Here is a 27,239-nt window from a genome sequence, read left to right as displayed (position 1 = left end):
AGGGAGGAACGCCTTTTCGGAGTCAAGTGCTCTGCAATCTCAAATCAAGAATGAGTTTACAGATACCACGAGTTCAACCATGCGGATCTCGAAAGTGGATCGGCCTCCCGTCCTCGAAGCTGAAGTCTCGGTCCCAGTGGCGAGGTTCGCCGCCAGGACGAAGAGAGGCAAACGCGGTAAGGGAACACACGTGCACATACGGCGCGAAGAACAGGTGGAGCGATGGCGACGGGGCTAGATAAGCTACGGGATAACAGCGAAGAAACGGAAGTGAAATCCGTCAACGAAGAGGCCTTCCGAGGCCTGTGGCGACGCCGGGATTGCTCGGCGGGATGCAACCCCACGATGCGCCACAGTCTTCCGTGCCCATTTACTGTACCCTTTCGATTCACCCGCGAGTCAAAGGTGAAACCTCTCACACCAGAGCCCCCTGACAGGTCTTGGCGCACTCCTCTCGAGCGTACCTGCTTGGTCTTCTCCCTCGACTTGGGCCGCAAGTTTCGGTTTTCCGAGATCCGGTCCGAGTCCGACGGCGGCGTCGGCGTCGAAGCCCTCTGGAGGGAGGAGAATGGGAGCTGTGAAGGCCTTGGCGACTTCGAGCATGGCGCACTCGTTCCAGTCTCCGAACCAGTCGATGACGCATCTGTTGAAGAGCGCCGGCGAGGTGGCTTGTCGATTGTAGAACTCTGGATTCGCCGGATTCATGGTGAAGATGATGTGCAAGTTTCGCTGTACGAGCCGTGTGAAGCGCGCAAATATCTCCCCAGACTCGTTGCTCGCCAGGTACTCCCCCGAGCCGTACGCTGCCTTGCACTCGTTGATCAGCGCCGTGAACTCGTCTCCCTCGAAAAGACCTGGAACTTCTCCGGAGGCAAGGAGAGCGTTCATGCGCTCGAGGAAGGCGGGGCCGAGCGCGTTGCTCTCGTCGAGAATGAACGCGATCTTCTCCTCCTTGATCGCGGCGCGCTTCATCACCACGCGCAGGTCCTGTTCGAACGCCGCCGTGTTGTAGTTCCGCCCAGCCTTGATCTGGAAGACCGACAGACCATTCATCCACGCGACGAACTTGGTCAGAATCGTCTTGCCCGCGCCTGAGGCGCCGACGAGCAGCAGGTGGCCGAGCGGCTGCCGGAGCACGCGGTCGATCCGAGTCACATGCTCCAAAACTTCGTTGAAGAACACAAGTTGGACGTTGAAAACCTCCTCGTTGAACACCCGCAACTTCCCCTGCAGCAGCGCCCTCAGCTCGTCCCTAGAGACCTCCTCGTAGCGTCGCGTCACCAAAGACGTCAACAGGATCGGTCGCTGAAGCGCCGACGCATCCACGCCCTGGAAGTGCCTGAAAACGCAGACACGAAATCCCTGACCGCCTCCATGCATCTTTGTTTCTCAAATGAAATGGGATGGGATGCGGCTGCCGGAGAGAGGACCAACACCCGTTTGAAAACAATTCAAAAATCGTTCTTAATTGCTGTTTCTGAATCAAAGCGCACTTGAAAACCTGAAACACACGTTACCTCCACAGACGGAAAAGCTGCAACTTTGTAGCACTCCCCGAAGGGAGTTCTTCTGCTCGTCGAATGTGACCAGGTGAACCCAAGGTCATGCATGGAAACTGTAGGAAATCCCCGAATACACGTGACGCGACTCTAGTGAGGCAAACGCTCCCCAACACCGAGACACAAACACCAGGAGCTCCAGTTGCCAAAGTCTGTGTACAAGTACGCCCTCCAGAACTGGCAACAGAACTCGATACATACGCACACAGCTGTGGAGAAGATTTTCCTCTTTTTGTTGTGGGCTGTGGCACATCCAAGGCGTCTGAAGTGAGGCAGTTTCGAGAGAACTCAAAAGCTCCGAAGCTGCTGAAAACCGCCTTTCTCACTTGAGAGTGATTTGGTCGATCATTTGGTCGGTCTTTTGTCTCTCGGCTTCGTGGACAAGGCGATCGGAGAAGATTCGCAGCCCCTCGTGAACGAAGACGCGAACCATCGTTTTGAGGTCGAGTTCTTCAGGTTCGAAGCGACCTAAGGCGTCGCGCCGGGCGCCGTCTGGATCCCCCGAAAAGAAACTCGCGACGCCGTCTGCCCCGTCCATCTCCGGCTTCCACGCGGCCCTGCTCGCCGACTTCTGCAGTCCTCGATCTCCGCCGTCCAGCGCCTCCGACATCGCGAGTTTCCAACGCGTCAGCTCGCGAGGCGAATAAATGTAGTGAGGTTGCATGTCTACGGTGAAGGAGCGAGAAAACTCGTCGTAAAAATCCACCATCGAGTCCGTCAGCGCTTCTGCATGCGCTCGCAGTTGCGGGAACGGACGCAGCATCGCCCGGTTAAATGTTCCGTAGATCTGAAAGAAGGAGAATTCAAAAGCAATAGAGAGGTGGAACAGACAGATGATGCTTATGGGTCGGAAGAGAGACAACAGCGGTTGACAAGCCCTTTGGATTGAGACAGAAACCGAGAGTCATTCGTTGAGACGATCCCTCTTGATGCGAAAAGGGGAGACTCTTCCGTTCGGACTGAAACCGCTCAGAGAGTGACCACACGCGACACTGTTCTTGAGAAAGATTCGAAACCTTTCGCTTTGGGTGTCCCACAGCCCCAGCCAGTCGAGTTCTCTGAATGAGGAACGAGCAGCGCTTGCAGGTCCGTGTACGCGACGTCGCTCTCCGAGGCTCTCCTCGCGCGCGAACTGCTTTTTTTCTGTCTCGTTTGATTCGCCGTTCTCGGTGTGCGCTGACCTGTCTGAGAGACTCCGTCCCTGGGAAATCGACAAAGAGTAGCGGAGCGAATCTGAGAAATCTGTCACTCATCGGATGTCTCCCGGCGTCAGTGGGGGGGTTGCACGCCCCGGCAAACTGAACGCGCTCGACGCGGACCCACACCCAAGGTCCTCCACCCTGGGCCATCTGAGGCATGAGGCGCCAGAAACCGCCGGTTTCGACGATCTCTCTCATGAACGTGATGACGGACTGAGTGCCATATTTGTCTGGAAGCGGCAAGTTGCACTCGTCGCAAAACACGATCAGCTTCTTTCCAGGCTGCGTCGGCCTCATGACCACCATGCCCTTGGGCGACTTCGTGAACTCGCAGTACTGGTCGAAAGTCTTCAGGAGCTGAAGACGCAGAACACGAGAAAGAGACGGCCTCAGAAACAGAGACAGGCGGCCACCCATGCACAGGGAAAAAGGCGCGGAGAGGAGAAGAAGTGACGAAGCTTACAGGCAGAAACGTCGCACAGAGGGAAGGCGCAGAGGCACCTGAAACGGTGCAGATGTAACTCCGTTCGTAACAATCGAAAGAACGTCCACTTCGATCACTTTTTTCGAACATGGTCACAGAGGAAAAGAAGGGAGACCGTGGAAAGAGGACTCGCGAGAGGCACAGAGAGAACACAGAAAACCTCACGAAGTAGAGAACGGGGACGAAGACGCGAACTGAGTCCAAGGAAGCACACGACATGAGAAGACGGCGAGACGCGAGCACAGTGACGAGAAAAAGTCTCTCAAGAAAGCGAAGGAGAGACACCCACCACTTGTGGCGTTGTTCCAGAAGAAAAGTTGAGGAATGCAATGTCGAAATCTGTTCTCTCCTTCAGCACAGAAGTCAACGTCATCGTCTTCCCAGAGCCAGGCGGACCGCAGAGAATGAAAGGCCGCCGCTCATCCAGCCATCCCTCGACGACGTGTTTGTGTCGCAGTGTATCGACAGTCTGGATCACCAAATTTGCGTCTGCCACCTGAAGTCCAACGGAGCGCAAGCAGCGAGAAAATCGTGCGTGCTCACATGGGGACGCACAGAGACCCGCGTCAGGCATGCACGACATCAGAAGACCTTTTATAACTGTAAGAAAGAATAATTTTTATTATTAGCTAAATTTCTATTTGGTTCTGAAGCTCGTCATCACATGAAGGAGGAAGGCCTATAACTGGTTGTAAACTTCTCTTGCTTTTCAGACTTCTCACAAGACCCTTCGCTTGGAACTCTGCGGCTCTGCAGTCTGCGAAAACTCCTTCTTCTATGGCAGATACATCTACCACCATCTCCACCACACGGTGTCCAACTCGACGTCTCCGTCGGCACACGAAGATGCGTAACCATTTTCGTACAAACGTGCAGATATAGAGAGGTATTCAGAGTCCCGCAAAACACCCTCTAAAAAACCCAGCTAATGCGTGTTCGACCAGTCACAGTAGCATTTGAAGACGAGGTTTCTACAGCAGGCAGGGTGTACAGACACAACGTCGACGTCGAATGCGGCAACTGAAATGCATGGTCTCACGACGATCTTTACGCTCTGGATGCACTCGCATAAGCTCACAACGATAGAAGGATACAGACGATGTACCTATGAATACGGAGAAAACTGAAAAACTTACTGAGAAGTCTATTTCCTACAACGTCACATATTCACAGAACGGCACACACAAAAGTTGTGCACACTTTCATGAATATGAGGAATTTCGAGGAACGTCGTTTACTTGGTGAGGTTCGATTTCGACTTGTTTCACTTTCTCTTTCCACGTGTGCCACTCGCCGTCTTCCACGCTCGGTTCGAAGTCGAGGAGAGTGACGTCTCGGCCATCTTCATTCGCGTCGAGAGCACTCGGCAGACGGATTGGAGAAAGGCGCTGCACTTCCTTGGTGAAGTTCAGGCGATTTGACAGGGACAACGAACCTCCAAAGCCCCAGAGCATCGCCAAAAGCAGCCACTGCAACAGCGGACAGACCAGAGCGCTCGCAGCAACATCTTGCACGCATCAAAGAGAAACCCCTGTCAGGCGGAGAGGACACCCAGAAGTGCATGGTGCCACCGGCACCTCCAGGAGTTCAGACAACGAATGCAAAAAGTTGAGGCATTCGTGCTCTCCCTGAGCTCCTCTCCTGTCTGAAATCTGGACGTCACACCCCACAACATCCAACCGTTCGCAACAACAGGTTTTCTCCCCTCTGAGCTTCCCCTCCCAACAAGTCTTGACTCGACAGGATGTCTCAACAGCGCGGAAGCTCTCTGGACTTCCACGGACGAAGCTGCGAGTTGAATCTCGAGCTTTCGCAGTCGGCAGTAAGTGACCCTTCAAAGGCCTGCTGTGCGAAGTTGACACCCACCCTGTTTTCTTTTCTCTCCTCTTTCGATTTTCGATTCGACCCTCTTCGCCCCCGCAGCCTGCAGGCGGTTATTCTTCGAAGGACTCTCGAGTGAGTTTCCCGCGGCGAGGACCGTACCTTGACGAAGAATTCCCTCGCGACTTGTTCCTGGGGTTCCTCGCCTTCACTCGCCTTCTCGGACTGATATTCCGCGAGTTTGGCGATGCCTTTCTTCAGCAGAGAGATTGTGCTCTCGACTAGCCGGACGTGGGTCGGGACCATGATATGGTCGTAGCTCATCGCCCGCGCCAGAGCCTGACAGACGAATCCGTCCTTTTCAAAATACGGCCGCCAGGCCTCTGCAGCGACTTCGCAGAGTCGCGCCTTCTCAGCTTCGACGCTGCGTCGAGCGAAGCCTGGCGAAACCATTTGAGCGCCGTGTGCCGACACAGAGGACCCGCTTCGAGTGACTTCTCGCTCGGCCTGCGCGTCGCGACTCTCTTCCTTCTGAGAGGGCAGACGCCCGAGCTTCTGCATCGCCTGCGAGCCGTCCAAGTTCCCCAGCTGAATCTCGGACAAGTGATGCTGGAACAGCGTCGATACTTCCACCACAGAGTCGGAAAACCACACCATCCCACAGCGACTAACTGTGGCGAGTGTGGCATGCTTCAGGGTGTCCACCTCGAAGAGCAAACGCACGTTGCTCGGAATCTGCAGCCGCTCGCCGTTCGGCAAAGTCAACAGCTTGTTGTCGTCCAACACTGAGTTCAGATTCTCGGCCCACTCGGGGTCGACGTCGCCATCAAACACAATCCAGTGTCGCTTCAAAGGCGTCGCCGAACCTGCCTGCTGTTGAGCTGTTGCCTGAAAACACAGAAAAGCCAGTCTACCTCCTTGTGATTCCTTGTACTTGTACACACACACACATCGACACATGCAAACATCTGTGCACATAGATTACCACACTCGTGAAAGATGAACTCTCTCCATCAGGGAACAAGCCGAGGTCGCGCTGCATCCACAGAAAGAAGACATGAAGTTTGAGTTGAAACAAGCAAATCTTCGCCACCTCTCACCAAATCTCCACACCTACATACACACACATATGTAGATGTAATGCATATACATGTACATACAGATATATATATATATGTATATATATATATATATGTATATATATGTAAATCTACCTCTCGCTGTGTGTGTGTCTTTTCACGTGTTGAGTGTATCGCAGGCAGCGACATGCATCATGGCGAGGGTGACCGTCGACACCCGCGCCCGTGCTTCGCCGTGGATCAGCGTCACACCTTCGGCGTTTACCTGCAGGATTTTTCGCAGAATGGCTGTGAAGACGCCGTCCTGCCACTCGAGAGTGGTAGAGTCGAGGCGACCGTAGAGTTGTTCCTTCGGAACCGCCTTCGGATCTAAGATGTGGGCATGACCCTTCACGCCATCGAGTCGCTCCATAGCGTCGAGTAGCACCTTCCAGGCCGCCGACTTCCCTGTGCCCACAGGGCCGACGAGCATGACTCCGTGCTGGAGTTTCTGGATTTGGTAGAGCTGCAGGACCTTCTCCTTCCACTCGCCTCGGCACTGCATGTGACGGCCCTGGGCGAGTCGCTCGATCTCCTCGCAGAGCAGCTTCTCCTCGAGCATGGTGACGTCCGCGCCGGGGAAGACGCCTGCGAGGAGACTCTTGAGCAGGGGGACATCTTGCGCGACCAGCTTGGGGACGACGGTGTCGCAGACCGACCGGAGAAGCAGCGTCTCCTCGACTTGCACGACGCTCTCTTCGCTCTCGGCAGCGCCTGCGGCGGAGGCGTCCTGCAGCCACTGCCTCTTCAAGCTCCCTGCCGAGTTCAGCGCCGACTTGAGCGAACGCAGGCCAAAGTCGTAGTGTGGCTGCTTCGACAGCTGGCGGTCGCAGAGGTCGAAAAGCGAAATAATTTTGCTCGCCAGGCGCTCCGCCGAGCGAAATCCTTGCGCGAACAATGTCACCTGTGCGATCAACGGCTTGTCGGGCACGATCATCGCGATCTCGCGAAACAACTGCTTCAAGTTGTCCGGCAAATTCGAGCGCCCCGCGTAGCCAGGATTCATCGTCACGAAAATCCCCACGTTCGTAGACAACTTCACGTTCTTGTCCAGCAACTCAATCGAAGACAAACCCTCGCGCAAACCCGTCTGAGAACAATGGTGAAACATTGGTCAATCAGAATAAACCAACAAACTTCTCATAAAACGCCGCACACATACATATATATATATAAATATATATATATATATATAAATATATCATATAAAAATACACAAATATATATATGTATATATCTGCATTTACATATATGTATATCTGGATATATCTACCTTTGAAGGTTGACTGACTGAGTAAAATGTGGGAGGGAGAGACTCTTTTTCACCTCTTCTGCGCATGCTGGGTCTTTTTCTTTGAGTTCTGAGCACGGCCGCGCCTGGCTTGCACGCGGCCATCAGCGGCTCACACACCCTTAGACGAGTGCCTTCGTACAAGTCGAATCCCTCGACTTCGTCAGAATCTCCAGGCTGCTGGGCATCCACTACCTCCTCTCATACGTCCATACACACATACACGTATACATATATATATATATATATATATATATACATATATACACATATATACATATATGCACCTATAAACATATAGACATACATATATATATATATATATATATACATCTTCACTACAAACGTACATGTATTTACAATTGTAGACGCATGTACGTTCTCCTTGTGTGCACGTAGATTTGTCGAGTTTCTAGATTTTTGCGCGGTGTTTCTCATTGTTTGAAGACTTTGCGGGTTTGGGGCCTTTCCAAGTCGATCTTCTCGCGCAAACGAAACCCCGGAAAACTAAAAATATGCAAGAGGAAAGATGACTCGACGCTCTCGACATCTTCAGAACTGCACGGTCCGCTGCCTTCCAGGCTAGACATTCTGGAGGTTATCTGCTAAGCAGGCTCTTTTGAGCGACATGTTTTCAATGTTTTCAACGCGAAACTCACCTGAATGGTGAGAATTTGCTCGGAGACAGCAGAAAGGATTTTTTCGTCGAGGCGGTTGAATTCGTCGAAGCACCCCCAGGCGCCGACTTGGCACAAACCAGCAAAGAGACGACCCATCGCGTTGAAGTCAAACGTTTCGTCGCAATTAAACACGAGCGTGTAGCGCCCAAGTGCAGTTCCCAGAGCCTTCACGGACTCCGTTTTGCCCGTTCCTGCGAAACAGTGCATGCAAAGACGACATCCGTCTCCGCCTTCACCGTATACACTATCATACAGACATACCTATATACACGTGCATGAATATGAATATGGATGCATATGCGTCTGCGCATGTAGATATGCATACAGATGCACTTGTCAGATTATGTGTGTGAACACAGGGAGATCTGCATGTGCGCAGGTATGGACAAAACTGCATTAGTATATCTACAGATATGTATAGACACATAGATGTACGTAGATGCGTACATGTGTGTATGTCGGTACCAACCTGGCACACACACACACATATATATATATATGGAGATACGCACATGTGCATGCGACTTCCAGCCAGTCCTGTACGAGTATACATACAGATACAGACACAGGTGTAGATGAACGCAGGTACAAAAAGGTCACAGGTACATTCGAGCCATGTGTACGCGCAGGCGTTCAGCGAGGAAGATTGGTTGTTGTGCTTTGACGTTTGTTTTAGAACATGTTTGACAAGTACCTGCAGGTCCGAAGGGATTGCCTCCGAGTTTCATGTTGAGCGCCTGGGTCAGCGTCAAGAAACATTTGTCTGTCAAGGGGGTCTGAATCAGGCGTTCCGCCATTCCTGAAGGAAAATCCAGCCGCCACGGAACGAGGAGATACTTTACCTCAAACGCCGTAGAAGAGGAGAGAAAATGCAGGAGAAGAGCGAGAAACGCCGGAGAAACGCGGATCTCTTGAGCAGGCAACAATCGAGGTGACCCACACGCACGCGAGGCGCGGCCGCGAGGCACGGAGAGGAGGACTTCAGCGAATCAGAGACGCACGAAAAAACGAGAGGAGCACGCAAAAGAAAGAGACGAAGAACGAAAGAAAGGAAATGCAAAGGGAGGGATGAAGAGAGAGAAGAACCGCGCAAGAAGCGCAAGAATAAGTGACAGAACAAGAGAGAAGACGAGAGTGACTGAGAGAACAAGAGAGCCAATGAGAAACGACAAGAGAGCAAATGGGAGAAACAAATGGTAGCGAAGAAGAAAAAGAAGTCCCACCGAGATATTCGAAGCCGTAGGAGAGAGTGGCGTCCGCCATGGCGATTCGAAGGGAGTCTTGCGGGAGAGCATTCGCGGCCGGTGGAGAAAAGTAGAAACGCATGTACTGAAGCCATCGAAAGTCGTCTTTCGTCACAACACCTTGGTCGATGAGAGTTCTGCCGCCACAGTAACGCTCAGACACAGAGGAGTTGCGCATGCATTCCCACCGAAAATCTTTCCTTCCTTCCTCTTCGTATAACTAAGGAACGCAACAGCTGGAGCAGCAAGCGTCTTTTTTTTCTCTCTCTCCTCTCGAGGTCCCTCACGATATTCTTCTTGACATCGTCTTCTCTGCACAGCTCTAGGCACCTGAAAATCCCCCGTCTAGGACACTCTAGAAGCTTCGAGTCTGACATCCCGCCTCCCTCCCCCACCCTGCTTTTCTCTGCCTTCGACACCACGGGCAACCTTCAGTCCTCGGTCTTTGCGCCCGAATATAAGCCGAGGGAAGACGACCCCACAGGTTCGACGAACTGGACGAATGCGAATCGCCTCTTACCTGCAGACGTCGCGCTGGTGCACCAGCTCAGTGATGATCTGCACCATTCGCTGGCGGACGGTGACTCCGACATCCGTGACGACTCTGTCTGCGAGGAATTCCAGCAACTTGCATGTGTAGTCCAACACTCCCGTGGCGAGAGGGTGGCTCTCAGCCTCTCCCGTTGCTTCTTGTGCGAGAGCAGTCTCCACTGAGCGAGTCCAGGAGACTTGGAGGGCGAGGAGAAGCGCCTGAAGGGGATACGAAGCCACCCAGTGGAGGAACGGGTGCGTGGAGACCTCCGCGTTCGTCTCCTCTTTCGCGGCCAACAGCTTGGGCATGTTCACTTGCTCGAGCTTCGCGATAGCAGAGGCCAGATTCTCTGCCAAAGTCACCACCATCTGCTGCTCCACTGCGGCAAGCCAGTCCTTCAAAGAAGCGTACTGAAGAATCGGAATCGTCGTCGAAAACGGAACGCTCTCCCCTTCCTTGGAACTGAAAAGGAGAGCGAACGAAACACGAGGGGCGGAAATCGGACAGAGAAGAAGAGAAAGAGAAAGGACAGGTGAAAGAGAGAACAGGGGCGAGCAAGAATAACAGAAAGAGGTGCAGATGACAAGCAGGGAACGACGCATTTGTGTATACATGTACGGAGAGAAAAAGAAGAAAGATTTAGACATGCATATCCACAGAGGAAAACGATATACAGGTATATGGAGAAAGAAAATGGGAGAGCAAGATAGCGATGAACACGCAGACGAGCAACAGAAAAGAATGCACGTACAACTTCGACCAGAGAGACGAGGAGCGAAAGAGACACAGAGATACCAAGAACAGCGAACGATGCGTGAATCTCTCTTTGCAGATACAGATAGACACAGACAAACAAGCCATCATCCATTTACCCCCATATGTTGCTACTTGTACATATATATATACATATATATATATATATATGTATATTTATATATGTGAGATACCGGCAGCCACATGCTATAGGTTTGCTGTACACCACCACCCCCTTGAAAGACCGCTAAGACAGCTCGTAGTGCTGGACTTCAATATCCTATGGCAACAAAAATACTCCGCATCAGTCATTTGATAAATATATATATATACATATATGTATATATATATATATATATATATATATGGAGACCGTGGACTACACAGGATGGGAGGAGAGTGTTTAGGGCGTAGTGCACCTCATGCCGACGATGATGGTGCCGTTTTCGGGGTCGGTATCGAGGACGGCGATTCCTGCAAAAAGTTTATTGACATGTCTCTGCACGACCTTCACGTCTCTGGCGTTCCCAATCATTTCGAGGAGATCCTCGTCTCCAACGAAGTAGAAACGAGCGAATTGCTCTCTTTGCTTCTCGAGATACTCTCCCAGTGCCTTCTGGATACGCGACAGAAGATCCGAGAGACGATCCAGCTGTCTCCCCAGGTCATCCATTCCTGCCACCTACAGAAGGAAAAAACGGGGAAGTACGGCACACGAGAAAAGGAGGTGACGAGAAAAGAGAAGCGAAACGAAACGGAGGCGAGGCGGGAGACGAAGTGGGAAAGGCAAGAGAGGGAAAAGAAACAGAGGGGGAAAGGGCACCGATGCCAGTCAGCAGGAGAGGAGCGAGAGGCCGTCAACTCGCGACTCCGAAGTTCTCTTGCCTCTCCACTTTTCGTTCTTTGCTCCGCTTTTTAGCCGAAGATTTCCTGTGTACAGCCACCTCCTTTTTCACAGGTTATACGGAAGAAAAGACGGTCTTCACAGGAACTTGAAATCGCGAAACTGAAGAATTCAACCTGTCTCCGAAAGGTCTGTCAACTCGGCTCGACTAGATGAAAAACAAACACCCTTCCCTCTACCCACAGAGGCTGACAACTCACTCGCTCTTCCTCCTTCATCATCCGGTCTCCTTTCAACGAGCGACTGATCTGCTCTCCCTCATACTGCTTTCCCCTCCTTTCTCTCTCTCTTTCTCTTCTCCCCCTCACTCCCTCTTTCCTTTTCTTCTCTTCTCTCTCTCCTTTTCTTCTTCTCTTTCTCTCTCCTGTTCCCTCTATGTCTCCTTTTCCTCTGTCTCTCCTTCCTTTTCTTCTCCTTCTCCCCCCTTCTTTTTTCTTCTTCTCTCTCCTTTTCTGCGCCCTCGCTTTCCCTCCTTAACTTCTCTTGCGCCCTCTGCTCCGTGTTGCTCTGAGTGACTTCGCAAGTCACAGAACTCCCGTCAGCTCCTCACCTCCATGACATTCTTGACGCTGGCAGCCTTCTTCATGATGTTTTTGAAGTCTTGGTCGATGCCCCTGAAGCGTTGATGCTCTTGTGGGAGCAGCATGGGGATGTCTTGAGAGCCAGTGAAGACGCCCTCGAGGTAGACCCACTTGCGCTGTACTTCGATCCAGCTGTCGAGCAGACCTCGAAGGCGATTCAGTTTCTCCTCCCAGGTCAGCGCCTCTTCCTCGAAAATCTTGAAGTACGGAGAGAGCTTCATCGACTGCAGAGCCGCTACCTGGTCGTCGATCAACTGAAACAGATCATCCCATCCCTTCACGAGCTTCGTCTTGGTGCCGTAGGCAACGAAAGTCAACTCTCTGTCCTGCCACGATTCCTTGACCTGAAGACACCACGACAGCGAGACTCCGACAGATGCACACAACAAGCGCCAAGCAAAAAAGAAGTATGTACGTCTCCTGGCTTCAGAGAGACATGTGAGCTGCTGGAGGCTCGACTCTGGAACTGAAGACCCAGAGAAAACGCAGTTCGTCTTCAGAAGCTGTCGCTCTCTCCCTCCATCGCGACTCGAAGAGAAAACACTCCGAAAGCGTCAGTCGAAACGATGGTCGCCTGTGATCCCTTGGACAACTATGCGGAAGCGAAGTCTGTGACTGCGACGCATGCATGACTTTGAAAGTTCTGACTTGTCGGAGGAATTCCTCGAGAGCCGTTTCGCCCTGTGCCTGGACGAGAATCTCTCTGACGGCCGATTCGTTCGCGACCAGGTCGGCATGCCAGAGCGTTCCCAGCGTGACTTCCTGCAGCGTCTTTTTGATTTTCAGCGTGGTCAAGATGAGCTTCCAGTGTCGGTCTTTGAGGGCGTCTGTTCTCAGGTCCGTGATCAACAGATTCAGCTTCAAGTAGGACGTGAGCTGCGCGCGCATCTCCTCGAACGCGTCGTACTGTCGGAAGCGCGGCGGAACCTTCTTGATCTTCTCCAGCAACTCCTCGAGCCGCTGGCGCACAGCCTTCGGCGCCACGGTCGCCCAGGGCGTCTCTCGCAACGCCCCGACGTCAGTGAAGAGCGAGCTGAGCGCGTTCCACACCCCTTTCATGTCTTTGATCTCCTCAGCTAGACTGTCGGGAGAGAACTGTTCCTCGTCGCCGGCCGGCAGATCGTCCAGACCGAGAACGTTCTTCGCCTTCTCGCCGAACGCGTACTGCTCCGCAAGTTGGTTCAGTTGACTCTCGTACCCCTCCAAGACCTGCGTCGCGTGTTGAGGAGACACATCGCTCTTCACGGGGCGGTGGATCATCCACTCGGAGTAGAGGTGCTTGAGGCGAAACTGGACGCGGGCGTTGTACCGCTTGACCATGTCGACGATTGGCTCGCGACTCTGCTCCACGAGGAGTGCCTGGTGTCTCAGCAGTTGCTGAAACGTCTCCAGTTCGCCCTCGACTCGGTCGATCCATAGCCAGTCGCTCGGAAACGCGAAGCGCTGGCGCTCCAGCAGTCTCTCGCTCGCGCGCAAACTCTCGAAAGTCACCTCCCACTCAACGTCTGCCTTCGACGCCTCCTGAAGTTTGAGGAGAAAACGAGTGAGGTTCGAAACGAGAGAAGACAGCAGCGCGTCTGCCTGCGGTCCGACGCCGTTCACGAACGCGTCCATCTGAAACTGAGACATCGACAGAAAAGTCATCGCTGATATCGATGTCTCCGTGGGATCGTCTGCTCGACCCTGCTCCTCGAGGTCTGTCAATAACGCATGCAAACGCTTGTAGAATGCCTCGGTCCGATCTGCCACCTTCTGGCCGAACGCATGCAAAATCTCCCGGTGCCAGCCGTCGTACTTTGTGTTCAGCTTTGACTGGGCCTGACAAGCCACAGAGAGAAGAGGAACAGCGTGAACAAGGAGGCGTGCAGAAGAAAGAACACCGAAGGAAAAAGGCGAGAGAACAGAGGCCAAGAAAGCAGAAAGAAGAGAGAAGAAGAAACGAAAGGAGGAGCAAGACGCAGAGACGGACAAAGGAGAGAAAGGAGAGAAAGGGAAGGGAAAGAAAGTCACGAGCGAGTAACAAGGTGGGCCAAAAGAAAGAGGAGGGCGACACACCATAAAACGAAACGGTCCTTGGGCAGCGTGACTCCTGCGCTGTCTTGACACCTCGCAAAAATAAGCTTCATTGCTCCCCTGCCTTATGGCCAGCGAACTCTCAGATCCACTCACGCGGATTAAACTTTAGAGACTTGCACACAGGGGTGGGAGACTTGTAGAGATATTTTTAGAAAAAATAGAAAAACAAGTATAGATATACACACAGAGTGGAGAGGAGGATAGATCATAGCTTCCTACACATCTACAGAGAGAGACAGAGGTGTGAACATGAATGCGCATAAAGGTTTTCAGTCTCACACACGGCGACTAAAAGACCCACATACAGGATAGAAGGCATATATAGAGACAGAGGAACACAGATTGTTTCTATGATTACACAGTCTGCATAGAAAGAAACATTTACACAGACAGTTGATATACGCGCATTCCAAACACATACACATATGTGTATACATGTGGATGTACATATGCAAATGTTTGTGTATATATAAGAAAGAATATATGCAAATGTATGACATATATATATGTATATGTATATGTATATGTACATCTACAGGTAAGGATTTGTCGCACCGTTGTGCAGATGATTGTGCATCTGTTTGTTATAGGCTTCACGTGCATGACAAAAGAACTGAGAGAGGCCGCTTTACTTGTTGGTGGTCGACGATGGTTGCGCCGAATTCTTCTCGGTTTTCGTGTGTGTCGAATGTGCTGCGTGCAGCCTTGATCTCGTTCAAGAGATGCTGCCAGGTTTCAATGTCGTCGCTCACGCGGCTTATCACCTCGTTTACGTCCACATCCCACAACACCTGATACTGCAGCCATGTTTGGACGTACTCCTTCACACGTTGAATGTGCTCTGATGAAAAGAAAACAGAAAGCTTCACAAGAGAGGCCCTCTACAAAGGCCGCTCCTCTGGGGACGCGCGGTCACTGGCGAAGACAAGCAACTCAAACGCCAAACGCGCTTCAACAGACAGAGAAGAGAAGCAGCAAGGGGAAGAGAAGAGAGGAAAGGAAAGAAACAGGCGCGCGAGGCGAGAAAAAGCGAAGAAGAAAGAGAAGAAAGGGAGACTGGAACCTTGTAGCACAAACGCCAAGTCGACAACAGGGCTGCGCTCTCCATGGGTGCGCGCAGTCACCTCGTTTCCTTCGGAATTCGGCACCTCAACACCCTCCGAACTCGACAGTCTTTCTCGTCTTTTTTCTCTTCTCTTTCCAGCCTTCTGCTGCCGTTGTCTCCGTCCTCTGTTCTTCTCGTCCTCTTTTTCCTCTGTCTCTCCGTTTCTGCCACGTTTTCCTCGCCTTACTGTTGATGACGTCGTACGCGTGGAAAAAGACAGCGGGGTCGACGAGCTGGGACAAGTGTCGATAGGTGCGGTTTTTGCAGAGCTTCGATTTCTTCAGCTTCTCTTCTGCGTCTTCGTCGTCAGAGCTGCATGAATCTGCGAAGTCGTCTTCAACCGCACTCGCGCCGATTCGAGAGGACAAACGAGGTACGAGACACACAGAGGCAATCGTGTTGTGCAGCTCCCCCATCCAGTACTGGTGGGCCGCCTCCACTGGCGGAAACAGTTGGAGCACATGGTTCCGTAGCTGCAAAGAAGAAAGCCACACAGTCCATACACACGCAAACAAATAGACTCCATCTTTGTGCATGTACGCTTGAGTAGACACACGTCGATACGTCGATGTCCACGTAACTATACACATATACAGCATATACACATATATGTATTCATTTGTATGTATACATAGACATAGATATAGATATGCATGTATATGTATATAGGTGTAGATCTGCTTACACCTAGACATAAATGTACACATGCATGCATGCAGACCACTGTACACATTTATGCACATGAATACACATACGCATACAATTAGTTACACAGACAAATATTTTACACGTTTGCGCATCTAAAAAAACACATATATGCATACGCCTGTGCACACAAGGCTATGCGGAAAACGGAGGAGAACAACTGGACTTTGTTTTTTGGGGCAGAGAACAGCTCGATCGAGAGTTTCGGGAGTCAAAGGGAACGGAAACAAACGTGCTGTGGCAACAATCGCTCTCGAGAAAAGAGATAATACAAATAATCAATCGACTACCCAGGCAAATAACACCCGGGCGCTAGCTCTACGGATGTACAGTGCACGTACCCTCTTTCGAGGATGTTACCACACCTCACCACACCGATTCTCCGAGACCTTTACAATAAAAATTCAAACAGTATATATATATAAATACACATATAAGTCTGTGGTAGCTGTCGATGTCTCTATCTCTGTCTGTTGAGTTATACGTATATACATGCCTAAATAGAGATATTCATGTACATACATATGTATACATATATAAATATATATATATATATAAATATAAATATATATATATGCACGTATGACCATCGGCAGGTATACGGGTGTCAACAGAGAGGTCCGGCATGTGTTTGTGTTGTGTCTGAATGATCAGTTTGTATGTCTGTGGAGAGTCTCCCGCAGAGGTGCGTTTACCTGGATTTCAAGAACTGCAGCTTTCTTGACGAGAGAAGTGCCAGCGTGTGGCCAGCCCTCGAACTGTTTCACCCATTCGTTGACAATATCGACGACTCGGCTGCGGAGAATGGTCTCCACATGACTGTCGAGCAAGCGAGTCCACCTCGGAATATTTGAGAAGTGTTGCAGCTGTTGCTCTTCGATATGCTTCTGCACCTTGGCCAGCATCTGAGGAAAACGCATCGATCCGGAACTCGCATGCACCGAGACACAAAGACTCGTCGATGCACACAGTCTGGTCGCGATGTCTCACTCTTTGAAAGACACCCGGCAAAGCAAGGAAAGATGCTCCCCACAGAGACACTTGGTCGATATGCATAAACGTAGACGTATGCACAGGATCCTAGAGGTAAAGTGCGAAAGAGCTTGTATCCTGAAATACATGCATTCAGAGATTCACATGCACACATACAACCAACACAAAAAAGACCTATATATATATGTATATGTATATGTAATGTGTGCCGAGACATACCCCACCGCACGACGCATATTTACTATGACGTACGTATGCGTGTAAGACGGCATATGAGATATGCATTTGCATGGAGTCGGAAATTTTTGTCTCCTGACCTCGAGAAGAGACTCTTTGGAGGCATCAAGAGGAAGGACTTTGATGGCGTCGATATCTTGGAGAGCGTCTTGATGACGTTTGAGTCCTGTTTCCACTTTTCCTTCGAAGCTGTACATGACCTCTGCAACTTTGCGCACGTACGACTCCAGTCTGTCGGAGTCCCAGCGAAGGCTGAGACCCTCTGCGAGTCTCTGCTGCGCTTCTCGTTGGTAGGACGCGACGAGGAGAGCAGCGACCGACTCGCCAGACTTTGTCCGCATACCCCCAGTTCCTGGAGGTGACGGAGAGCCTTCAATCAGCCGGCAGGCTTCCGTGTAAGTTCTCAGAACAACGCGAAGAGTGGTGACAAATGGATAGAGCACCTTTGCCTCGTCAGCCATCACTTTCACCGAGTACGGAATGCGGTACTGCAATGTGTTCAAGAGCCGCACCTGTGCGTGAGAAAGGGAGAGAGAGAAATGCTTTGTTTTTTTCGTCAGTCTCAACACAGAGAGAGACGAGGACAAGAGGAGGAAATGTTTCGCGCCCCGCCTCTTTCCCCTCCGTCCGATTCATAAACTTCCCGGACGTATTTCGATGTCGATATATGAGGATCTGTCTGTTTGAAATACGTTTGAAATACGTCTACCTCTATGTTTCTAGTCACACTCCACAGCTCTCTTCACGCGCAGTGGTGATGCGTCTTCTCAATCTGGACGTCCACTTTCACCTTCTCCTTCCTTTATGTCTACTAATATAGGTCTCTCTCTTGTCTGTCGTGTTCACTGTCTTCCTCTCTCGCTCTCCATGTAATGCCCTTATCTTCCCCCCTCTCTTCAGCCTGCCTCGAGATGTCTCTCTATAGGGCCTGTCCTCTGTCTTGACTTCTCCTGTCTACACGCAGGACCTCGCCTTTTCTCGGCATCACCCTCTCCGCCTTTTCTCGGCATCACCCTCTCTCTCTCGCCTTGCTCCTGGTGCTCTCGCGTTGGACTTGCCTCCTTAAACAGAGTGAGCAGATCCAGGTCGAAGTTGACGTCGAGTTCGAAGCCTCGGCCGCCCAAGACGCGAATGAGGAAGATGCGGTCGCCCGTGTCGAGTCGTTTTTCGTCTTTGACGACTTGAAGCCAGTTCTCGAAGAGCTGGTTCTGGTTGAGTCGCTGTCGGAACGCGTCGATGTCTTGGCGGAGTTTCTGTCCCTCAACGTGCTGCTCCCAGCCGTGGCCGAGAACATCTTCGATGCGTTTGATCAATCCCTCGAGTCTCCGTTCCAATTGCTTCGCCCAGACAATCGACCCCGCCACCGGCGCCATGTCTCTCGCCTCAGCCATGGTCAGCGTCTCAACTCGCTGGTGGCCGTCCAGGAACGACTCCTGCAGTTTCCTTAAGTCCATCTTGACTTGCTGAAGAAGCGTCGTTTGGTACTCCTGAATCGCGCCGCGGACCCGCGGTCGAAAAAACAGCGCGTTGAACTGCGAGAAAACGCGAAACATTTCCCCCGACGTCGTCGACGCCCCCAACCTGCAAACGCCCGACGGCCACAAACAGCACACGGCACAAGCTAAACAGGATGGAGTCCTCCTAAAAGTTCCAACTCCCCTGGAAAGCCTCGGCACCATTCAGTCTCAGAGACGGCACGACGCCCAGGATGACGGTAATGAATGAACGAATGAACTCGCAGGAAAGGAGCCGCTTCCTCTCGCGACTCATACGAAAAATCACAGCGGTCCACACGCAGAGACGACGTTGACGCCACTCCCGATTTCGAAGCGGTCACATACAGATATGTATATGTATATCCATCCTCGCGTCTGAGACGTTTCCTCTCGCTGTCCGAACACGGAAAACAGTGGCGGATCTTGACGCCCACCTATCTCGCAAGCGCGCGGTGATTTGCGACTCGACTCGGTCGATTCGATCGTCGTAGGCTTTGCGGGCGGCCTCCCATGCTTCCTGGCCGGCTCTCGACAAATCGAGGACGTCAACGGACTGGAGGAGTTCGTAGGCGCTGGCAACCTCCTTCTGGGCCGTCAAGTCGCCGCCGGCGTTCTCCGAAAGCACCCGAGAAATCACCTCCTTCAGGCGATGGTGTTGACGCCGGAACTGGCGCAGCTCGCCGATTCTCTCTTGAATCACCAAGTGCTCGCACACCAACTTCGCTGGTGGCCGTTCCGACAACCCCCGCTTCTTCGCCTGATCTCTGACCATCTCCTTGAACTGTCGCACTTCCTCTTCCCACGTACGAAACAGCTCTGAGCAGCTGCATGCAGAAAAACACGACGGAACGCAGTCAGATAAATATCACGAGAAGACGTGGAACGCGGTGTCGAAGGCGAGAGCCGTCGGCGGAATAGCGAGAAAGCGACAGATCGAAGAAAGAGAAGAGATACGCGGGTTCCAGGGCAGAACCTCACCCACTGGAAACGGCTTCGCTCCGAACAGTCGAAAGAACATAAAACCCTCCAGCGGAACATCTCCACAGAGACGTCGACTCAGCGAGAGAGTTCCCGCTCGATCGACCGAAACGCTGAGACAAACGTGAGCAGAAAGTTCTCGTCGGGCCACCAACGGCCTCCCGTCGTTCACGTTGACGCACGGATTCCGTGAACAAAGTGACACGTTCGAAGATATCCATATTTCGCAATACGTTGCCTGTACCACGAAACATCAAGGCCAAAGTGTAAGGGGGGTGCAGATTCCTCTTCGCTGTTGCGAATCACCGAAGCTCCATCGTTAGCGGAACTTCTGCCTTCGCCAGACGAAATGGCACTTCCCCCCAGTCTGAGGACCCCTCTGAACTCCCGCTGTGGCGCGTCTACCGTGGGGACGCCGAAGCCGAAGCTATCCCTGGTTTTTCGTGTGCGAATCGAGTTTCAACCACGCTCATGGAACGCGCAACAGCGAGTTCCGTTTTTCTGTTTGTCTCTCACCCGCCGGTGGCGTGCTCGAATTCCTCGAAGCCGAGGAGAAGGAGGTGCTGCTGAGAGAGGACTGCTACGAGCCGTTGGCTGAGATCTCTCGACAGAGCCTCGACAAGGTGGTAGGCCCTCGAGAGTGGGTACTGCGCGGCGTTTTTCAGTTTGCGCAGATGCATAAAGACAGTGCGAACAGCCTGAGTCAGCTGCTCGACAGACGTCGCGCCCAAAAGGTCGTTGACGGGGAAGTCGCGAATCAAAATGTTGACGCTCGCCACCATGTCTGACGCCTGCTTCAGCCCTGCGTCTTGCTCAAACGTCATCGTCGCAAATACCTTCCGGGTCTGCTTCAACACCTGCAAAGTCAATTCCGCTTCCGGCGTCTTCAGCTGCTCCTCCACCCGCAAAATTGCCCTCTCCATGCCCTCCCAAAAATTCACTTCCTCTGCCGCACTCCCCGTGCTCGCATCTCTGCAGAAGGAAAAAAAACAAGTTGCCACTTCAGATCTCAAATAAAGCATGAGGAACAGAGAGACCCCCACAGTGTGTAGAAACTGAACAGAGACGGGTCCGTGCGGAAGAGCTCAAAGAGGTGGATGTCACTCTTCAACGCAGTTACGGATACTCCGCACCGGTCACGTTCTGCGCGTATAGCAACAGAGAGAGGCAAGAGAAGTTGAAGCAACAGAAGTAGACGGGAGAAGTAACAGCGAAACAGAGAGAGAGCCCATCTCAAGCTTCACAGGCGAGATGGCAGGCTGTCTGAATCAGAGGAGGCGAAAGAACTGGAAGCGGGGAAGGCAGTCAAGGGAAAGGCACTGCAATGAGGCGCAGAAGAGAGGAAACGCACGCTGCACACGGACGTGGAACAAGCGAGAAGGACGGAAGCCAAGACAAAGGCACAACCTATAAAAGACAAGATAAGATTTAACACAAAGAATCGTTTTACTGTTACATCAGATGTGAAGAGGCGACTTGAGTGGCGACTCGTTTCTTTTTGAAGGCTCGAGTCCTCTCTCTTGACACCTGTGGACGACCGGTTTCTCCTTGGAGACAGACGCGAAAAGACAGACTAGCGCAACATGTGGAAGAAAACGAGGGAGGTCCACCATCAATACAGAGTCCTTCCCCGTCGACTCGTGTCTCCCCAACTTAACAGCGCAAGCTTGTCCGTGTCAACCCGCGCCGGGGACACTCCTGGGCTTCTCTCCTCTTTCTCTGTCTCTCTTTGTCGCGTACCTTTGCATTCTGCAGACTTTCTGGATGTCCTTGATCCATCGGTTGACGTGGTTTTGAAGCGCGATGAGGTACCCCGTGTTGTGGAGGTAATCGCCCAAGTCCTCAACCGTCGCTTTTCGGCCGGCAGCCTGGGCGGCCTTCACGGTTTCCTCGATGACGGGGTCTACTGGGAGCTGAATGAGGGGAATGTCGACGTTCTGCTGCGCCTGCTGGACAGCGAGCAGGAGCTCCGCCATCTTTTTGTTCACAGTTTGGTGAAGACTGGAGGTCGCGGCTTTGTTCTGAGCAGCCTCCGCAGCACCTTCTTCAGCCGGTCCACTCGCAGACCCGTTCCCGGCCTGCGCGCCTCCAGGTCCTGGCCCCTCCGTCTCCTTCTGCGTCAGAGCCACGTTCAGCATCGGCGCAAGGCCTCGCTGCATGTACAGCTGGGTGACGTCGAGGGACGATTCTGTGTCGTCTCCGAATCCGCAACACAACACAGCGAGTTGCTGGCCGATCGTCTTTCGTCGCGCGGGCGCGTCCGCCGGAGAGGAGGCCGCCTCGCCATCTTCCGCAACTTCAGGCGACGTCTGCTCCTCGAGAGAGAAGCCGGGTCGCTTCAGGAAGGCTACCGAGTAGGCGCGAGTCAGTGCATGCGCAGCGAAGCCCAACTCGACGAACAAACGAAACTGTTCCTCTTCATCGTTCTCGTCCGCAGGCAGCTCTTCAGGGCGCTCAGTATTCGCCGCGTCTGTGCCGGGAGCTCCCGACGTCGTGCCGTTTTTCTTCTTCGCCACCGGCTCCCGACCGACGACCAGAACTTGCTGCTGCTCTATGAGAAAAGTCTGCAGCGTGCGGTCGCCCTCCTTCGCAAGCAGCGACTGAAGCGACTGCCGGCTGCAGTTCAGCAGCGCCGGACAAATCTCCAACAGGAAATTGCTCAGTGCGATCTTCTGTCGCTCCATCTTGACGAAAGACTGGAAATCAACAAATGAGGCAGAGACTGGGAATCAGGATGCGCTTTTGATTCCGCTTGAAGCAAGCTGCAACAAAACCTTGACAAAACGAAAAATGCTTGCCGCGCCGGCGAGGAAGGACAGCGGGAGAGGGGGGAGGAATACTCAATACCGGAGAAACGGGAGATGGAAACCCTGGGGACAAGTCCGTGGAAGGGACCTGCATATGCTCAGGTGCTTGCGTCCATATCCTAGATGTGGACGGGTGTGTGTAGAGGGATACCGTGACTGGATGGGTGTGTGTAGAGGGATACCGTGACTGAACGGGTGCCGGGTCACCAAGACTCGGATCCGTGTATTTCGTAGACCTTCAAGCGCTAAACCAGTTATTCAACTCGTCGAATATCCTCTCAAGAAGAGGCGAGGATGCGCTATTCAAAAAGGCGCGGTTCGCGCGGGGAAGAGGTCGCAAGGCACAGAGGACCTTTGAGGCGGGTGGCAAGACCGGGAGAGTGATTGACGAGAACCCGGTTGTGAAGACGAACCTGCGGGGGAAATACGAAAAACCGAATGGGGACCGTCTCCGGCAACGCTACGCGAGAAATTTCGGGGCGGGAAAAAAGAAGAGACGTCGTTGGTTTGACGCAAGGAACTGCTGAGACGACGGGACCGGACGGACAGGAAGCCTCGTCCGGAGAACCACGGAACGCAAAGGGCTCACGCCCAACTACGACAACAGACGAAATTGCATGGTAATTTTACAGGGACATTCCAAGGCGGGCGAGACTCGACTTGTGACGAAACCTGCGAAGAAACCAGGGGAGCACACTCGCCAAGCGGGACGCAAACGAAAAACGAAATGCTTGCCGAATTTTAGATGAAAGTCTCAAACACGAGCGAATCGAAGCTTGGAAGGTCCACCCAAGTCAGCTGTCTATACACTTGACGAAGACGTACGACTGCCTGTCAGTCCGGCTCGTGCGTTTTGGTGAAGGCAAGGGAACTGTCCTGGAACAGGGGTGAGACGCAATGACGACGCAGGAACAGGCGTTTCACTCGATGCTTGGAAGTCAGAGAGCCGAGTTTTGTCTGCTTTTCCCGCGACGAGGATGTGCCAACGAGTGAAGGGAACGAGGGACATTATGGGCACGTCGTTCCAGCACGGCTAAGTCGAACAGCCACTACGTGACAGCGGACGAAAACGAGGTCCTCAGACGGGAGAGCGCTGAAAGACGAAGAAGGAAGCCGCCGAAGCGCTTTCAGTGCCAGAATAGCAGCGAAACTCTCTGGTAACAGTCTCCTCGGCGGGTTTTCGCTAGCAGCCACGTGGGACGCCTTAGTAGCTGAATGGCAAAGCTTTTAAACAGGAAACGGAAGATTCAAACGCATGTCAATCGCCCGCTTGCCAACCGCCGTCGCAGCCAGCACAGCCGGGCACTTTTCGCTGCGCATCCTCCTGTCCTGAGAAACGTACGATCCAGTGGTGGTCACGGCGGGGGAGCGAACAACGGTATGCTTTCTGCGAAAGAATCCGGCATCAAAAGACCAGGAAAACACCTGTGTTTCAGCCTGAAAGAGGAGTCGAGTTCCGCCTCTGTCTTCGATTTTCTCAACGAGAAGCAATGCGTTAGCCGGGCTACATAAGGTCCCCCCTCGACAGCTTGCTGAATTGCCGTGCCCCCGCGCCAATGGGAACCCACGATGACCCTCCAGCGTGAAGGCTTGACGGGAGAGGAGTAAGTACTGCACAGCGATATTCGTGAAGCTTGGGGAGTCTCTCGGATCCTTCGAAGGAATCTTCTTCTCCCATTACTCTTCATTTTTCGCCACACTCTTGCGTAGTTCACCCGCACGGTGGCGCTTTGGACAACAAAATTAAGGGGAGCTACAGCGAAACATAGACACGCACGCACTCTCGCGGAACCCAATGTGTACCGTTTTTATCGTCCATCCCTTCTTTCTCCCCCCCTCTGCCACTGCGGGGGAACTCGACAAAATTTCCGCGCTTCACCTGGACCCCCAGAGGGAGCAAAACAAACGCCTAGATGCAAAAAGGCAGTAGGGACGAACGCAGTTCTTCGGAGATTTGCGGAAGAGCAGAAAATAGTTGGTCGAATGCAAATTGTGCAGTTCAGTAGCCCAGAAACAAACGAAGGCACGCTGTTTCCGCGCGCTCTCGCCTCTCCACAGCCGACTTGGACGTTTTCTGTGACGTTCTCAAGCTCAGGACAACCACAGAGCAACAAGACGTATTTACAGCTTCTCCATGTATGAACGAAAAAGTGTTGGTATCCTGTTTTTCGTTCGATTTTCCCAGCTGCTGTCTATTCCATTGTCTCCCGTAGTTCTTGCCGAGCTCACGGGTGTGAGAGACCTTCGTATGAGGTAGAGTGGGGCCATTGCCTGTTCTCCTGAGCTCTCCATTTTCTGTATATCAGCGGGTGAGTGTTCATGCACATGGTCGCCTTCACCTGTATCTCGCTCAGGGCTTAGTATGCCATTTCAGCTGAGTTTCGAGGATGTTGGTGTTTTGGCCGCTGTGTCCGTCCAGCCTTTGGCAAATAGAGAGCGACTCTGCATCCATTATCGCTCTCTGTATACTCTAGTGTCCATCTCCAACGTTACCTTGCGGATTCACAGATGTCTTGTTAACGGAGGCACTGTTCCCAGTTTCGCTGGCTTGCGTTTTCTGTACGAGGGCGGAATTCGCTCTTTGTGACAATAGCCGAACCGGGGAAAACGAGCGATGAATCCCCTGCGAAAATTCGTAGCTTTTCGCGCCAGTTGCAGTCAAGTTTCCTAATCTTTCTTTGTTGATTTTAAAGCCTCTGCCACAGTCTGTGTCGCGTTAAGGTTGTAAAAACCAACGCTGAACCAGCTACGGCTGTCAGGGGGATTTCCCCTAGAGTGGACGGTCCCGACTTTTAAAAAAGTAGGACAGTCCACTATTATCTTTCCTTATAGACACGCTGAAAAGGATGTACGCAGACGGCTTTTCTTGTGTGCCTACCGATCTAAAATTGTGAGTTCTCTTTAATATGTAGCAAACGGTGAGTTCGATACTAGTTTACATGTGCTCAAATTGAATATATTTGATTCAAATGGTAGAAGGCAAACCTGTTGCCACGCGCCAGGTAATCATGGGCCCCTCACGCCCATGGATCCACGACTACCTGGTGCGTGCCGTTGTGATCTGCAGAGTGCGGATCCGAAAAGGTATTTTCGTGTCCTTCAGTTCACAACCACAGCTTCAACGCTTTCCTACCGCCTCTCGAAGAGACTCTTTCTGCAATTCGTGTGCTGCAAATCTTGAAGGAACGTGAAATCCCTCGCTTCCACTGCTGATCGTCTGAAAAGTAGAACCTCGTGACGATAGGGGAAAAGTCTCGACTGTTCAGCTTTTAATCAAAACGCCGCACAGCTCAGGCTTGCGGTACATCAGAAGGGCGGCACTGGATTGTCGATGCCGCTGTTCACAGATTTTCATGTTTCGTTCCTGCGTATAACAGAAACCTTGTGTCGCACTGGACACCACAAGTAGTGTTGATCGCATGAAACAGGTGGTTCATGACCTGTGCACGCAACAGATCATCGTTTTGCGACAGATATCGAAGGAGTGATGAACCGCATTCACTGCGGCGTCCGGTCGGGATGCAACTAGGAACAAGGATTTCGTTCCGTTACGAGGTGCACTGCACAGTTATTGTCTGTAGATTTGCACCCATGCTCCGACCCAGTTGCTGGAACAAGAGAGGTAAACGCTTCAATTTGCGTTTTTTCCAGCCTCCTGCCTGTATCGAAGGGCACAAGGTAGTGAATGCCACGCAAAGCAGATGGGGGGGGCGGCACTGGACAAGGCATGCCTCTGCATGGAGACGCACTGAAAAAAAACGGACACAAGCTGTAGACAGATGCACGTGGACTTCCTTTTCGCCTCCCCTGCTACATCACTGTAGCCGTCTGTCTAGGTCCCCCATTCGTGACAGTATCTCCCCGAGGAATCAGGTGAACTCTGAAGACTGAGAAGCCGGCGTCTGCAAAGTACCTCGATCTTTAGATGCATCACTGCATGCGACTGTTCCCACAGCGAAACGCTAGTTTTGTTCGCTACATAAAATAGACCACTGTACTTAACGCGCCTTCTCTGAGGGGCTTGAACGCCCAATGAAACTTGAATCCGGTAAGCAACGACCTTCCTGGTCTTCCCAGAGAAACGCCGGCTGTGAGTTCACAGGTCTCACTTTTTCGTCTCAGAGCGGGTTGCGTTGGAGCCGTCCGCATGCAAAATCTCTCAAGATTATGAAGATCGCACTTTGCACTATTGGGAGGAAGACAACGTTGGAAATCGAGGCCGAGGGAACGTGCGTCTCTGATAAGGTGGCATTCCCAAACAAACGACTCGCGAAAACGAGCTCAAAGATAAGAGGAAGAGATGACCGAGCATTGACAAAAGAGAGACTGCGAGTGCGGTAAGAGACGAATTTCAGAAGCGTTCTGTACTCGGCGCAGATAGGCACTGATTCTAGACATTTTACGCACACATGTTTCTATCTATATTTATCTGAAGAGGTTCGAACATGCTTCTGTGACGTCTCTGTGAGTATGAGAGAGAGCTCAAGTCTTCTCTTAGAACTTTCTTGTTACATCGAGGGGGGAAACATTGGACAGAGTCATCTTCAGTGAAACAACTGCCTCCGCGGCGCACCCTTTGGTTCCCTTTTCGCATGCAATCGACTAAATATCAGGTACATGTGGCGTTGAGTCCTCCACATCCCTCTGGAGATACCGTTCGCTCTTGTTCCGGATAC

At 52.2% G+C, this 27,239-nt stretch overlaps 1 protein-coding gene across 1 annotated transcript in view; it reads right to left on the bottom strand.

The window, feature by feature from the left end:
* The window catches only part of TGME49_294550 (dynein heavy chain), a 31,432-nt gene extending 7,668 nt beyond the window's left edge, over positions 1–23,764 (bottom strand). The window contains exons 1-22 of the mRNA XM_018782230.1: positions 21,497–23,764; positions 20,273–20,728; positions 19,213–19,602; positions 18,341–18,863; positions 17,363–17,794; positions 16,748–16,957; positions 15,535–15,820; positions 14,875–15,083; positions 12,815–13,984; positions 12,136–12,510; positions 11,101–11,363; positions 9,917–10,390; positions 9,376–9,533; positions 8,847–8,951; positions 8,132–8,343; positions 6,408–7,271; positions 5,226–5,951; positions 4,481–4,711; positions 3,532–3,738; positions 2,741–3,115; positions 1,886–2,346; positions 465–1,339 (exon numbers count right to left, since the gene is read on the bottom strand). Coding sequence (XP_018638586.1) covers positions 465–1,339; positions 1,886–2,346; positions 2,741–3,115; positions 3,532–3,738; positions 4,481–4,711; positions 5,226–5,951; positions 6,408–7,271; positions 8,132–8,343; positions 8,847–8,951; positions 9,376–9,533; positions 9,917–10,390; positions 11,101–11,363; positions 12,136–12,510; positions 12,815–13,984; positions 14,875–15,083; positions 15,535–15,820; positions 16,748–16,957; positions 17,363–17,794; positions 18,341–18,863; positions 19,213–19,602; positions 20,273–20,728; positions 21,497–22,440 — 9,946 coding nt within the window. The 5' untranslated portion in view covers positions 22,441–23,764. The remainder of the gene's footprint in view (positions 1–464; positions 1,340–1,885; positions 2,347–2,740; positions 3,116–3,531; positions 3,739–4,480; positions 4,712–5,225; positions 5,952–6,407; positions 7,272–8,131; positions 8,344–8,846; positions 8,952–9,375; positions 9,534–9,916; positions 10,391–11,100; positions 11,364–12,135; positions 12,511–12,814; positions 13,985–14,874; positions 15,084–15,534; positions 15,821–16,747; positions 16,958–17,362; positions 17,795–18,340; positions 18,864–19,212; positions 19,603–20,272; positions 20,729–21,496) is intronic.
* Positions 23,765–27,239: the final 3,475 nt, after the last annotated feature.

The sequence above is a fragment of the Toxoplasma gondii genome, chromosome Ia, assembly GCF_000006565.2.
Source record: "Toxoplasma gondii ME49 chromosome Ia, whole genome shotgun sequence".
NCBI lineage: Eukaryota > Apicomplexa > Conoidasida > Eucoccidiorida > Sarcocystidae > Toxoplasma > Toxoplasma gondii.
The sequence above is the reverse complement of the archived record's forward strand: the minus strand, read 5'-3'. Positions and strand labels throughout refer to the sequence as shown.